At 42.1% G+C, this 16,393-nt stretch overlaps 1 protein-coding gene across 1 annotated transcript; it reads left to right on the top strand.

The window, feature by feature from the left end:
- Window positions 1-8,666: 8,666 nt before the first annotated feature.
- Hesx1 (HESX homeobox 1) lies at window positions 8,667-14,445 on the top strand. Its single transcript, XM_052734351.1, has 4 exons — window positions 8,667-13,067; window positions 13,494-13,693; window positions 13,970-14,071; window positions 14,153-14,445. Exons 1-4 carry the CDS (start codon window positions 12,911-12,913, stop codon window positions 14,249-14,251), a joined length of 558 nt encoding a protein of 185 aa, XP_052590311.1. The 5' UTR covers window positions 8,667-12,910; the 3' UTR covers window positions 14,252-14,445.
- Window positions 14,446-16,393: the final 1,948 nt, after the last annotated feature.

The following is a 16,393-nucleotide window of genomic DNA, read 5'->3' as shown; positions in this document are numbered from 1 at the left end:
TGTCTGAGGAGAGAACATTCCAACAAGAGACTGTCAGCACAGAAACCAATGCTCTAAGGCAGGAGTGGCCTGACTCAGAACTAGCACAGAGGTCAAGGTAACTGGAAAAGATCAAGGAGGTCGAGCTGAGAAACAAGTAAGGAGAGGAAGGAGCTCTGACCATGTAAAATCCTAAGACACTCTGTGATGACTTCAACAAACCCACTTCAATGGAAGTTGTAATTTAAAACAACTGAGTGAAGCAAGAAATCAGAAGGAGTATATTGATATTGTTTTAAATAAACTTAATAGTTTATGAGGTATACTTATTTAAAAGAAATGTTTGCATCAATGACTTAGCCAAAAGGACAAGGTGAGCAGCTTAAGAACAGAAGACAGTGCTTTAACCTGAGGACTGGTGGATAGTACTTCCTCTTCTCTTCCTGAATAATTCAGTCCAAAGCCAATAGGTGGGGCCCAGGTAAAGTAGGAATCTATGTAGAATGACGCTACCCTGGTGGCTCATGGCAGGATATTTGAGTCCAATTATGACAAGGATTGTATCCTCACATACACTTATTTTCAAGAATAGTGAAGAGTGCATTCTGGTGGAGAGTCGGCCTGGGGCAGGATGTTAGTGCTGAAGTGGGACAAGGCAGGAAAGTGCATTAGATTAGACGGCAATCTTCAAGTCCATACAGGAAGAGAAGGGCTTTTGTGGGAGCAGGTACCTGACACAAAATTTCAAAACCCAAAGTGGAGTGAGAATATCCACAAAAGAAAGCAGGTTATTGGTATTCAAATGAGTTAAGGAAAACTTCCATTCAGCAGGGCTACCCAGGACATGGGATCAGAACTCAAGTGAGGGAGGAAGGCGTCTCACAGCTAGGGGGAGGTTACACACATTTTCTATGGAATGAATAAATACTCCGGGGATAACAGATGCCAGGATTCTGGCTGTAAAGAGGGTGACAAAAGTGGGAAAGGAGAGACATTAGAATGAGCCCTGTGGTCCTGGATCCACGTTAGGTACCCATGTAAACTTGTAGGTCCCAGTAAGTATGTAGAAGTAAATATGGGTATCAGCATGCACATAGAACATACATAGTATGGTTCCTGCCTCTTGAGAGAGCCTGAGAACACAGATAACCCAATAGCTATAAACAAGCATACATCCAAGGTCTCTACTTCCAAATACCATTCCCCATTAAAAAGCAAGGATTCATTGTGGGAAATTACTGGTTGTAGGGCTACAGGAAAGAGTAGAGAGGCATGTGCCTGGGATATTTTGTTTTTCTAGAAAGTACGAAATGCTTTTCTAAAAAAAATTATATAGAATGGGCTGGAGAGATGGCTCAACAGTTAAGAGCACATACTGCTCTTGCAGAGGAGGACATGAGTTTGGCTCCTAACACCTGGTTGGTTGGCTCATAACTGCTTACAACTCCAGCTCCAAGGGGAGCTGATGCAGCAGGCCTCCTTGGGCACGGCAATCATATGCAAATACCTGCATACACAGGCTGGAAAGATGGCACCGTGGTTAAGAGCACTCGATGACCTCAGAGGGCCTGGGCTTGATTCCTAGAACCTACATGGCATCTTAGAACCACCTATACCCCCAGATCCAAGGGATCCCACACCTTCTGACCTTCAAAGGCACCAGCCATACCTGTGATACACATTACACACAAAGAGACAAAACATTCACACACATGAAATTAAAATTTTTAAGAAAATTTGTTAGAAAATCGGATACTTAAAGGTTTAAAACAGCTCCCTCTCTAGGCATGGTGGTTCACTTCTACATTCCTAGCAATCAAGAGGCTGAGGCAGGAGGTTGGCTAGTCTCAGGCCAGCCTGGGCTACATAGTGAGACTCTGTACTAGGCAAATGCTAGTACAGAGCCCTAGGTTCAATCTCTAGTACCAAAAAATAAAGGCTCTCCCCCACAAAATACCCTATTATTTTAAAAGGTAAATAATAAATTTACAGTGAAGAAACTTGGAAGATAGCATTTGTTTTCTCTTTTAGTTCTTTGAGAACTTCATACAGTGTATTTTGATGATATTCACCCCATCTCTCAACTACTCCCAAATTCGCCACCACCCCTCCCCTACCTAACTAACTTCATGACTAGCCCCCCCCCCCCCTTTTTAACCCATTAAGTCCAATCTGTACTGCAAATATACTCTTGGATGTGTGACCTTTCACTGGAGTGTGGTCAACCTCCCAGGGTCCACATCCTTAAAGAAAACTGACTGTCCCTCTCCCAGCAGCTGTCTGTTGCCAATAGCTCCTCAGCTCGGGGTGGGACTTCATGTCCACCTCCCCTCTCCATGCTGGGATTTCTGCAGACACCAACTTAAAAGTGGGAGTTCAATGCCCCCACTGAGAAGACAAATCAGAATTGTATACTACCTGATAGGAAATATGAAAAGAACACATTACTGCTTCTGTAACGGTCTTCTGTAACGGGCCTCCCAAGTGTCCAACCTAAACCTATCATGCAGAAACATCAGATGAAGTTAACAGCAGGACAGTCTAGAAAGTAACTGTAATTTCCCAAGTGCTGAAGTTCAAGGACATGTGAGGCTCTTGATGATTAAATAAGTTTAATGATTAAATAAATGTAAGTACACACGTGCACACACATAATTGAAGGTAATGCCTCACTCCGAACTGGAGCTATTATTTGTGAATGGCAGTTGATGAAACTTGTGTGGGATTTGATAATTGCGTGGCTGTGGTGCGTCAGTGCTGATTTCCTGCCTTTGATGGTTTCATCGTGATGGGAGAAGAAAGTCTTTGCAGGAAAAACACTGAAGTATTCGGGAGTGATGAAGCGTCGTGTTCGCAGCTACTCTCAAGTGATTGGGGAGGGAAAAGAGTTTGAAACTTTTCCTTAAGTTTGCACCCGTTTCAAAAACTAATTAGAAAACATGCATAACTATGGCCATGAATAGACGAATGAACATAATATTTTAATCAGTTGTTTTTTTCTTAAGAAGGTCCTGCTTCTTAAAGGAGATTAGTCATAAACAGGAGTTCTGACTCTAGAAAAGAAGGGCTTTTGAGTCCTGGAAAGAGTGAGTCTTCTGGGCACTTAAAGTTTTCCTAAAATTGTTTCTGCTCTTTTCTTCCCAACACTCTCAAATGTAATCTGTTTTTTATTATTTTATTTTTGGAGATTTTATTTGTTTTTATTTTATATATATATATATATATTAGTGTTCTGCCTGATTGTTTGTCTGGCCACCATGTGGAGAGCCAGTGGAGGCAGAAGAGGGCATCAGATTCTTTGGACCTTACTGTAGGTGGTTGTTAGTCACCACCTGGGTATGGGTCCTCCGGAAAAGCAGCCAAGGCTCTTAACCTCCAAGTCACGTCTCCAGCCCCTCCAATAGAATCTGTTTTAAATGAAGATCTATGTGCCACTCAAAAGTCAGGTAGTGGGCATGTGAGATGGCTCAGAGAGCAAAGGCTCTGGCTGCCAAGCCTGATGACCCAAGTTCCATCCTGGGAGCCAACAGTGAATGGGAAGAACTGCGTCCAGTGAGCTGTCCTCTGATGTGACATCCACACATGTGCACACGTGCAAGCACAGACACACAGTAAATACATAAATATAACGGAATACTGCATTTAATAACATCTCAACACCTCTGGGTAAGAATGCAATGGAAACCATACAGCTGCCTCATGGAGGACTAGCTGTTCACTTTTGTCTTTACATTTATTAATTTATTTTGTGTGGGGGAAGGCAGGCGTGGGTACACATGTGGGGTCAGAAGACATCCTGTCCTCCTTGGTTCTTCCCCTCTACATACGGATTCCAGGGATCGAACTCGAGCTGTCGGGCTTCACAGCGCGTGGCTTTACCCACTGAGCCATCTTACTGGCTCAGATTACAACCTTCAGAAGCATATATTTATTTTATGGGAAATCTACTAATACCTGAATTGCAGAATTTCTGGAACAACGTTATTTCTAGTGTCTTCTAGTCATCTTATGAACTCACAGACTGGATTTGTGTGGTTTACGACATTCAAGTTTGCTATTCTAGATAAACCTCCCCTCCAAGCACTTTTAGAATCTTGAACATTCATTGCACTCAGCCAGTTTTCACTGTCTCATTCTGGAAACTCCAGTTCAGAAGTGATTTGGTTTACATGCTTGATCATTGCTTTGTATATTTAGAAATAAAATTTGCAGCTAATAATCCCTCCTTTATCTATATTCCCTTATTAATAATGCCATCACCTACCTGGTCTCCCAAGAAATATGGGAATCACATTGACTTCCTTCTTCTCAGCCCTTCACACACACAATGCACTCACACACACATGTACACATACAGGCACACACAGTCATACACACATGCACGCATGTGTATGCACACATAAGTACACATACACAATACACAGACACATTCTCTCCCCCTACTTGGCCTTAGGTTTTGCTCCTTGTTTCTGATATTTTCTTTTTCTTTTTCTTTTCTTTCTTTCTTTTGTTTTGTTTTGTTTTTCGAGACAGGGTTTCTCTGTGTAACCTTGGCTGTCCTGGTACTCATTCTGAAGACCAGACTGGCCTCAAACTCACAGAGAACCACCTGTCTCTGCCTCCCAAGTGCTGGGGTTAAAGCTGTGCACCACCACTACCGGACTCTGATATTTTCTCATATATCTCTGCCTTCAAACAAAGAAACAAACTCTGAAAAGCCTTTTAAATGTCATCAGTAACAGTAACAAATAATATCTTTTTTTATTTCTCCATTTTACTAGCTACTGTCCCAAGGGTTTTGCAGAGATCCCCACCCCTCACCCCCAACTCAATCTGTAAGTACACAATTACCTTCCTTTTATTGTAGAAGAAACAGAGGAATAAGGAGGAAGTTACGTATGCAAAACCACAAAACTTAAACTAGGTGGAGCTGAAGTTTGGAGCTGTAACCTGACATCAGAGTTGGGTTCCTGACCCACCTTCAGTCATCTTCGATTTCACCCCAGCATATCGGACTCTTTTCTGTTCCTACACTCTCTTATGTATACATCTTTATTTTCCTATATTATATTTTTGTATGTGCTTACCAGTATTCCTGGAGGACTAAGAGAACTATATATTATTTATATTTATAAAAGTTGAGAGACCAATGAATCCACATTAGCATATCTCTAAATGAGCCTACATATGTCACTCTACTCCAATGCTTGCCAATATTTTGCAAAATTTGCTACAATTATTTCTTCCTTAGTTTATTTTCTGTCTTCCTGAAGTATCCTTCTTGTTGTTGTTGTTGTTGTTTTGAGACAGGGGCTCTCTATGTAATCTTGACTATCCTAGACCTTGCTGTGTAGACCAGGCTGGCCTCGAACTCAAAGAGAGATGCCTGCCTTTGCCTCTTGAGTTCTGGAATTAAAGATATGTGCCACCATGCCTGGCCTTCCTGAAGCATCTTAAAGCAAAATCCAAACATTCTGAGACGTTATCCATAAATACTTACTAGAGTATATTTTAAAGGGGTGTGTGTGTGTTACACATGTAAGTGCTCTGTATGTGCAGGGATGCTTGTGTGACAGGTCTTTTACCCATTTGAGCCATCTCCTCACCCCTAAAGGAGCTTTTAAAAATATAACCATAACCATATTACCATACCTAGCAAAACTAATACGAATTACTTTCCTCTTAATTGTGACTTTCTTTTGAGACAAGATCTTTCTGTATAACTCTGGCTGGCCTCAAACTTTTGATGATCCCTCTGCCTCAACCTACCAGAATGCTGGAACTACAGACTTGTACCACATGCCTGGCTTAATCATGAGTTTCTTGACGGTAGACATGCTTTTGATTTTGTCTTTTTTTTATTTTGTTTTGTTTTGTTTTGTTGGTTTTTTGAGATAGGGTTTCTCTGTATAGCCTTGGCAGTTCTGGAACTCACTCTCTAGACCAGGCTGGCATCAAACTCATAGACATCTGCCTGCCTCTGCCTCCCAAGTGCTGGGATTAAAGGTGTGCACCACCACTGACCAGCATGATTTCGTCTTTATGCTCTGAGTACCTAGCATAACCCTAGTCCATGCTAGAGTTTAGTGAATATTTGTTATGACTCCGAAGTTTGTTTTTAAGTTGTTTTAGAACCAGGTAACATTTTCCCCACAGAGACAATGTAGAAGTAACTATCAGGTTGGGTTAACTGACAACCTCTACTTAATCTACTGATTAGATTAAATAGCATCAAAGTTTAGGCCTGAGCCCTTTGGAGCCCCAAAGCCTAAACTGCTTTATCTTTAAATACTGAGTCTTAGGAAACCGGAGTCTAATTTAGTTGAGCCCTGAGTTTTCTTGTCCCCATTGTCAGTTGAGGTAGGACACAGCAAGATCTGCACTGGGTAGAAAGGCCATTGGTAAAGAAACAACAAAAATTCACTGTGGCGGACCAGCCCCCACAATTATTTACCCCAGGGACTCTTGAGGAATGAGAGATAAGAGACTTAGTTAGAAATAGAGGGCAGAGAAACAGAGAGAAAGGCAGGACAGACTCTAGTGGGCCTGGATCCTTATGCACTGGCCCAGAAATTTATTCCAAAGGTCTATTTATAACAATGCCAAGGGGTGGAGCAAAAGACCTCCCCTTGCTAATTAGACCCTTACAAACACCTGATACTCAGGCCCGTGGTCCAGTCAACCTCCCATGCAGTCCTGCTGGGTACAGCCGCAAGGAGACCTAGTGGGCTACAACAATTCACCCTGCTAGAAAAAATGTGCTAAGACACATTCTATCATTTCACAAAAGAAGTACATAGTGACCAAACATAAAGAAACAAATGCCCAACTTCTTTCCTCCAAGAATACAAGGATGGTGGTGAGATTATTTTGCCTACCAGATGGGCAATTGTTTAAAATGTTCGTAACAAGGGTTGGCCAGATATCTCAGCAGGTAAAAGCACTTGCCACTGAGCCTGGCAACCCAAGTTCTAGCTCAGGAACCCATGTGGTGAAAGGAGAGAGGTCAATCCCACATGCTGTCCTCTGCACATGCACACACTCACATAGGTACACATGTGTGTGTAAATATGTAAGTAAGTAAATATAATTTTTAAAAGACTCTATTTTTAAAATGTTAATAATACAGTGTTTGCCAGGGTAAAGGTAAAGATACTTATATGTCCAAAACACAATTTCATTTATCCACTGAGTACATTTCAATAATTAAATATGTGTGTGCACACATTCATTTTATAAGTTCTGCTTAGCTTCCTTCAAGTCTTTCCTGCCATTTCTGTCAATTTAATCATTTGTCCCTATATAAAATTTTATCCTTAGTTCTTCACATTTTCATTTCTAGCTAGTCTATATTCCGCAGCAGCGTCTGAACTGCCTCAGGAACTGCCGTTACTTAGACTAGGGATTTGACTTCAGACATCAGAGACCTCAGTAAACAAAAGAGACCTTTTTGGCAAAATTAGGTGGTTCCATACTAGTATGGAATGTGGGAACCCACAATCAACAGGGTTTCAAGCTCCCCTCTCTTTAAACACAGCTCCCAACATTTCACCGTCTCCCACCATCTTTCCTCTCCACAGTGAAGACAGGACACAGAGTAGAAACAGCCCTGCCCTTTGATAGCTGGCCTTACCATTTACACACATTGCTTCTGCTCATATTCACAGGATGAAAGGTCCCAAGACCACATCAATGTATAATGTGGTCTAGGACAGGTAATTATTAACCCTTGAAACTCCTGTTGCGGCTGATGGAGTATAAAATGGATGCTGGAGAGAAGTAGTGATACAAATCTCCATGTTTCCGCTGGTTATCCCTCACGGTGACTGGCCTTGGGTGCTTGATGATCCTTAATTATGAGCTTATGGTTTGGACTGGGTTTTTTTTGGGAGGGGGGCAGTTTTGGGACAAGGTTTCTCTGTGTAGTTTTGGTGCCCATTCTGGATCTCGCTCTATAGAGCAGGCTGGCCTCGCACTCACAGAGATCCATCTCCTCTGCCTCCCAAGTGGGGTTTGGACTGTTTTTGACAGGGCTCAAGAGGTTGTCTTCAGTTCAGCTCGCTCACCTCTGCTGGCCTAAGATTCTGAGTTTCAGTGATTCTCAAGATCTTTGCCCCTGGAGGGGACCCCACGTGCTCCCGGTTCTGACTTCAGTGCTGTGTTGTTGGGTTTGGGGTTTAGTTTGACTTCATGAACAAACTAATGTTTACTGACTTTGTAAGATCTCATCAATACATCTAAGGTAGGCTTTACTTAGAATCTAGTTGTTTCATAGAAAAAGGATCCTTCAAGGAATGTGGCCCAGATGTTACTAAACCAGTTACATTCCATTCACTTGTCTTCAGGTCTGGCTTTCAAGCTTGCCGAACTCACCAGTTAACTTTCTTATCAGGGAACTTAATGGACGCATCTCTGTCTTCACATTGACACAGCTGGCCATTTATTATTCTTAAACCTTAAGTGAGCCAAACAGCACCTTGAAGGCTGGGGATTGAAGAAAACAGACAAAAATCCCCAGTGAGGAAATGGGCAGCGAACAGTAAGCATAAACCATGTGTTTTGACTGTAAGTGCTGTGGATGAAAACTGGACAGGGCATGACAACTGCTCTGGGAGAAAGATTGCAGTTCAAAGAGGGGGCGGGGCGGGGCGCGGGGTGGAAGGCTGGGCGTCACAGGAAAGGTGACATGGAGCGATGCCTAGAGGAGGAAGAGACTACCCAGGGGACAAACATTCCAGATAGTGACTGTAATCATCTCAAGATCTAAAGGCAAGGCTGAACATGGAGGATCCATGAAGAGGAGGGGCACCTGGTGTGGCTGGAATGGAATGATGGGAGAATACATTAGGAGATGATGTGTGTAATCATATATGTCAGTACGTATGGAAGGGCGGAGTCAAGGGAGACTCTGGCCTGCCATCCAAGGAGCAATATATAATGGGACACAGGTAAAGCCACAGAACATGTGGTGATACATAGATTAATAGAAATGGGTTGAGTTAAGTTATAAGAGAGAGCTAGCAAGAAGCTTGAGTCATAGGCCACCCCGTGTGTAATTAATAATAAGCCTCTGAGTAATTTTATTCCTTTCTGAGCTTCATCAAAGATGATGTTACTGAATCAAAGCAACTCTCCATAAAGAAATGACAAATGTTTGAAGAGCCTTAAAATAAGAATAAAGATACCCGGGTGGCTGGGTGGTGGTGGTACACACTTTTAATCCTAGCACTAGGGTGGCAGAGGCACTATATTTTTTAAAAGATCTCTTAGGCCAGGCGGTGGTGGTGCACACCTTTGATCCCAGTGCTCCGGAGGCAGAAGTAGACGGATCTGAGTTCAAGGCCAGCCTGTTCTACAATGTGAGTTCTAAGACAGCAAGGGCTACACAGAGAAACCCTGTCTAATAAAACAAACAAGAACTTTTAGAATAAAGAAAGAAAAAAAAGACAGAATCGGAGACAGAAGGCAGGCAGAGGGATTGGACCACTTAGTATAGGTCAATGGTAAATTTAAAAGGAAATAGCGCCGGGCGGTGGTGGCGCATGCCTTTAATCCCAGCACTCGGGAGGCAGAGCCAGGCGGATCTCTGTCAGTTCGAGGCCAGCCTGGGCTACCAAGTGAGTTCCAGGAGAGGCGCAAAGCTACACAGAGAAACCCTGTCTCGAAAAACCAAAAAAAAAAAAAAAAAAAAAAGGAAATAGCAGAAAGTGGAACAGTTCTGGGAGATTTCAAAAAGGCCTAACTTTTGGATTATGGACATAGAAGAAGGAGAAAACACGATTGCAAAGGCATAGAGAATATCTCCAATAAAATAATAGAAGAACTTTGCCCAATCCTGTAGATACAAGAGACCTGTAGAACTCTGAATAGACCAGGACTAGAAAAGCAACTCCCCATGACATATATACTTAAAACATTAAAAACACAGAATAGCTGGATGGTGGTGGCGAATGCCTTTAATCCCAGCACTCTCAAGGCTAGCCTGGTCTACAAAGAGAGTTCCAAGACAGTCAGGACTACACAGAGAAACCATATCTCGGAAAACCTTAAAAACAAAACAAACAGACAAACAAAAAACCTAAATAAAGAGTATTAAAAGCTGCAAAGGAGCAAGGTCAAGTCACTTATAATGTGGAGCCCACCAGAGTAAGACTCAGTGACTATCTGACAGAAACTTTTAAGTGCAGAAGGGCCTGACAAGATGTATTCTAAGTTCTTAAAGACAACAACCCTGCAAAACTGTATACTAAAATTGAAGAAGAAATAAAATCATTGCACAATAAAAACACATTTTTTGAAAAATGATTTTGTTATGACCACTAAGCCATCTTTACAGAGGACACTAGAAGGAATACGCTGGTCCGACCACAAAGATAAACACATTAAAGATGTCACAGGGAGTATATAAATAATTCCAGAACATTTAATTAAAGGAGGTATAAGAAAACACCACAACAAAATGACAGGAATTAATATACATTGTTTGATAACAACACTTAACATTAATGGTCTCAATTCTCCAATAAAGAGATGTAGATTAGCAGATTGGATTATAAACAGGACTCATGTGGTGGTGAGGGCAAGGGAAAGACGCCCTCTCCGCCCCGCCCTTGCCCCTACTGCCTGTGGTGGGCAAGGGAGCATACCCATCCTTACCAACTTCAGCACTCGGGAAAGTGGGCCCTGCACCTCGCCTGGGCAGCATGATAGAGCCATATGGTGGTATGGGAGGGGGAGAGACACCCCACACCACCACACTCCCCCATCTCCCACCCCCACGCCCACCACTGCCTGTGGCAGGTGGGAGAGCTGGCCCTGAGGTCATAAGAGTGGAAGAGCTGTCCCTGTCCCTGCTCCTCACCAGCTGAAGCACTAGGAGAGAGGCCCCTGCACCTGCCTGGGCAACACAGTAGCGCTGGTCCTAATGGTGTAGGTGTGGGAGAGCCGACCCTGAGGGCGTGAAAGCAGGAGAACTGGCCCCGCCCCTTACCCTCATAGCAAGGGGTGTACAAGCCAGGGCAGTGCTGGAGAGCTTACCCTGGTGGTGAGGCTAGGGGAGAGCTGGCAGGCTGACCAAACTAGCAACTACCCAGGCTCAGAACCAGAGTTGACCTACCCCAGCATTCACCCCATCTATGATCTGCTGGAAGCACGTGAAGGGGCCGGTCGTGCAGATCCAAAGCTTCAGGATCTCCATGACTCAGGGCAACAACAGGACACACAAGAGGAGTGCCATGGAGGGCCCAGCATCCAGAGTGGAGCAGAAACCAGAGGTCTTGAACCAGAACAGTGACTCTTTGCAATGAACACTTGCAAGTAAAGATATATGAATTAAAAAGAAAAAGAAAAGGAAATACCACACCTTTAATCCCAGCACTTCGGAAGCAGAGGCAGGCAAATCTCTGTTTTTAAAATAATAATAATAATAATAATAATAATTGTTTTAATGTGCATTGGTGTTTTGCATGCATGTATGTCTGTGTGAGGTTGTCAGATCCCCCAGGAACTGGAGTTACAGTTGTTAGCTGTCATGTGGGTTCTGGGAATTGAACCTGGGTCCTCTGGAAGAGCAACCAGTACTCTCAATCACCTCCAGCCTGAGATCTCTGTAAATCTGAGGCCAGCCTAGTCTACAAAGTGAGTTCCAGGACAGCCAGGGCTGTTACACAGAGAAACCCTGTCTTGAAAAACAAAAAAGAAAATATCAGACCAGTTAGCATTTGACTGAGCTTTTCTGGACTCAACTGACTTGACTATAGCCTGTAAGAAGAGTTAGAGTCTGATCCACACGTCCATTCTAGAGCTTAGGCTGAAGGGCAGTAGCTACCCTGGGGATGATGTCACAGTGTTATCAGGAAAGCAAACCAATCATACTAACAGGTTTTGAGCCTTTGTTCACATTCTTTCCACTAGTCAAAGCAAGTGACACAGACAAGCCTTAAGTCAAGAGGTGGGACATGCACTGTGTCCCCCACCTTTAATCCCAGTGTTCAGCAGGCAGAGGGAGGCAGATTCAATTCAAGGCCAACCTGGCCTGTAGAGCTGGTTCCATAACTATATAATAAGACCCTGTCTCAAAAAAGAAAAGAAAAAGAAAAAAGGGTATAGTTAACTATGTTCTTTGAAATAACTGTGTTAAGGAAAGAAATTATTCTCTGTAGCATATGAACTTCATGTAAGCTTGTATCTTTCTCATTTTAAAGAAAGAATGAAAGAAAGGAATTAGCCCATTAATTATTTAAAATACGTGGTGCAACTGTTCCTATGAATTAATCCAAGGCACTTGGAAGACAATTACACTCTGTGTTAATAACATTGCCAGGCTTTTCCAGTATGCTGCCCTCCAAAGAGTACTGTGATTTTGTTGACAACGTTCACTATTACATATGCATATGGAAAACAGGCATTTTCATCAGAATTACCGTAATAGCATTAAGAGATTATTACTTTTTCCAGTTTCCTTGGAAGAACATTCACTAAATCAGATTATTGTTTACTTGACTGCTCTTCTCTCTGTCCTGTACATTTAGGTAACTAGAATCCTGGAAAATATAAACTTCAGGATAAAAACATGATTTTATACATTAATGATCTCAAATAAAAGAGGAGTGCTACCTTCGTGCATCACTTCTTTCAACAAAGTTAAGTCTGTGTTCTGCTTAGGAGAGATAACACTTTTTGTCCCTGTAGGTGGCCCCCTGGTGTAGCCATTAGTTGCTAATTACTTGCAAACAAATAAACAATTAACTCCTTAAGCTGCTGGCTAGGCAAGTGTTCATTGACTTGCTAAAACTTTCTAAAACAGGATTTTAATTAGTGACGTTCAAAACCCAGCCCCCTAGTCAACAAAGCTATAAGGTGAAGTGCTGGAAGGTCCCAGCTCTGCACACGTGGGGCAGGAGCCCTCCAGCTCTGTACCACACAGAGGAGGATGTCGCCCAGCCTTCGGGAAGGTGCTCAGCTCCAGAAAAGCAAACCCTCATCCTGCTCCTTCTCAATTGAGAGCATTTTAGGACTGGACCAGAAAAAAGACTGTGGACCGTCAACAAGACCCCACAGACCGTGGACAGACACCTGCAGCGACTCAGGTATGTCACAACTTAATTTTTAAACTCATTTGCCTTTTTAGCTTGCCCTTTATTTCACACAGTATAGAGTTAGAAACTATGATTTCATTCTGTTCCATAAACGCAAAAGGCCCCTAACAGGATCATAAGGGAGTAGAATGCCTGCTGGAAACAGACGTTATTCAGCCACAGAAAGAACTAACATTTACTTCAGAAGACCCTCTGTATATGTTTGACACATCAGGCATTCTAAATCTCTTTTCAGTGAGAAGTAAATGGTAGAGTCCAAAATGTTCTCTCACCAAGGCAGAATTTCTTTTCTCTTCTATCCTTCCTTCCTTTCTGAAGAATTCTCTAGGAAATTTCAAAATAAGTTACTGAAATGACTTTTTCCTGAATTTGTGGAACACAGACAATCTAAGATGGAGTTTATTCTTCTGATTTTAGAGAAATACAGCAACTCGTGCCTACGTGCCCCAGATCTTCCCAGTGAGATCTCATTTCCTTGTCCCGTGGATCACCCAATGCCAGAAGAAGGGGCTTTGAAATATGAAAATTATTTTTCAGCCTCAGAAACACTCTCTTTGAAAAGAGAGTTGAGCTGGTACAGAGGACGAAGACCAAGAACTGCTTTTACCCAAAATCAGGTGGGAAGATTTTTCACCCAATAGCGATAACACAAAGGCTGTAACTGATGTCCCGGTGAACAAAAGCTGTTCACTTTGGGATCAGTGTAGAAGTATCATTAATGAAACAATGGACTCATATTTTAACAGTCTCTGGGTAATCGTTTTTTTTTTTAATGCATTTAGGTTAACTGTCCAAATTTAAGTGCATTTTTTTTTTTTTACTGCACAAAAGGAAGCCCAATTTTGGTGACATATGGAGTGTTATCACATTAAAGAATTCTTTCCTTATTCTAGGTTGAAGTATTGGAAAATGTCTTCAGAGTGAACTGCTATCCTGGAATTGACATCAGAGAAGACTTAGCTCAAAAGCTAAATCTAGAGGAAGACAGAATCCAGGTAATTTTCAAGCACGGTTGTTACTTGTGATGATAATACAGCAATGTGTCTGAGAACTATTTTATTTTCCCTTGATTTTAGATTTGGTTCCAAAATCGTCGGGCAAAGCTGAAAAGGGCCCGTAGAGAATCACAGTTTCTAATGGCAAAAAAACCCTTCAACACAGATCTTCTGAAATAGTTTTTAAAAGTACACATGTGAGATTCTCTTCCAATTGCGGAACACAAGGAATCAATGGAAATCCCAAGTATCTAAAATGTTACCGTCTCTTTCCTGTACCTAATGAATATTGTCATGCTTTCTGAGAATATTGCAAATAATTATGATTCTAGCATAGTACATATTATATCTGGACATTTTTAGTTATAATAAATAAAACCTTTCCTATATATTTTAATAAAATTTTTTAAGAAATAATAGCTATTTTAATATACTTTATTCTTTGAGAATTTCATAGATGTACGTAGTATATTTTAGTCATATTCATCCCTTCTCCTCCTCATAACACTTCTCAGATGCATCCCATTCTCCCCCCTCCCTCCCAACTTCAACAAACTATTTTCAAGTGAGTAAAGTTAATGTAATAAATTAGTATGTGAACTAAAATCACTATGTTCATGCATAACTAAGTGATTCCCACAGGCTGGATGCAACTTACAAAATATTTCAAAGATATAATAATTAAAAAAAGAAGGGTCCAATTCATTTCAATTAGTTTCTTTCAGGTATATTTTGAAACACAATTTTACACGTCTGCGTTATATAGAGTGAGTCATTTGTGAATCTTCTGTTGATTTCTGGCCATGTGTTCAAACAAATCCTTACAGCACACCAATTTCAAGTTATTTTTTTAAGTCATCATGGCAGAGTACAAATATAAGACCATCAGTTCTCATATCCTCATTATCGCATTGTACTGGCAAAAAGAATTAAACGGCAGGACTGGTGAGACAGTTTAGAAGGTAAAGGTGCTTGCTGCCAGGCCTGGGGACTTAAGCTCCATCAGTCCCCCAGATCCCATGTGGTAGAAAGAGAAAATCAACACTGGAAAGCAGTTCACTGATCTCCACATGTGCATCATGAACCTGCACACACACACACACACACACACACACACACACACACACACACCATACCGCACACACACACCACACACACACACACACCACACACACACTACACACACACACACACCACACACCTCATACACCACACACACACCACACACACACACCACACACCACACACCACACACACACACATACACATACCACACACTACACACACACCACACACACACACACATACACACACCACACACCACACACACACACACACACCACACACCACACACACTACACACACACCACACACACTACACACACACCACACACACACACACACACACCAAACACCACACACACATACAACACACACACACACCACACACCTCAACACACACACACACAACACACACACAACACACCACATACACACACACCACACACACATCACACACACACACACCACACTACACACACACACACCACACACCACATACACCACACACACACACACCACATACACCACACACACACACACCACATACACCACACACACACACACATACACACACACACAGCACACACTCACATAGGCACACCTGCGTACACCACGAATAAACAAGTGTAACTTTGACATTTTAAAAATGAGTAAATTTGCAAATAAATGCAAATGTTCGAGTAACTTTCAGGTACATTTGCTCTGCTCTCCTTTTGTTGCAAGTGATAGTGATCATCTGGTTGTTTCAGTTTCCAATTTAATGACTCCAATCAGCTGCATGCTTCAGTACTATGCTATGTTGACTGGCTTTTTGTATGTGCTCTGGCACCACTACTGGAAATAATCGGGGCACTTTCTATGGGCAAACTAGGCCTGCCACCTGAAGACGGATTGAGGAGATCTGTGGCAGCAAGGGAGTCCTTTCCTCTGTTTAAAAACAAACAAACAAACAAAAACCTAGGTGTTTGTTTCCCAGTTAATGAAAAAACCTAGGTGGGTAAGTTTTTGTTTAGCTTTGACGTGTTAGTTTGAACACTCTGATTCCGTCCAACGGCAGCCAGATTCCAGTTTTTTCCACCTGAGTTGAATTTTCCCTTCTCTTTCCTATCTCTCCTAACCCTCTGTCCACCCTGTTTCCCTGTGAACACCAGAGTATAGGCTCTTACTGAACCTATCAAATCCATCACCACTACAGGTTCTTTTTTTTCCTGGGGTATTTATTTATTTATTTATTTATTGAAAGACAGCTTGCCATTATTT

Source organism: Peromyscus californicus, unplaced genomic scaffold, assembly GCF_007827085.1.
Source record: "Peromyscus californicus insignis strain IS unplaced genomic scaffold, ASM782708v3 Scaffold_12__1_contigs__length_115047231, whole genome shotgun sequence".
Taxonomy (NCBI): domain Eukaryota; kingdom Metazoa; phylum Chordata; class Mammalia; order Rodentia; family Cricetidae; genus Peromyscus; species Peromyscus californicus.
The sequence above is the reverse complement of the archived record's forward strand: the minus strand, read 5'-3'. Positions and strand labels throughout refer to the sequence as shown.

Bases quoted from the DNA above. Each gene is read 5' to 3' on its own strand.
- Hesx1 (XM_052734351.1), top strand. From the start codon at position 12,911: ATGTCGCCCAGCCTTCGGGAAGGTGCTCAGCTCCAGAAAAGCAAACCC. The intron at 13,068-13,493 runs GTATGTCACAAC...TTCTGATTTTAG, and splicing joins AGACACCTGCAGCGACTCAG to AGAAATACAGCAACTCGTGC. The intron at 14,072-14,152 runs GTAATTTTCAAG...CCTTGATTTTAG, and splicing joins TAGAGGAAGACAGAATCCAG to ATTTGGTTCCAAAATCGTCG.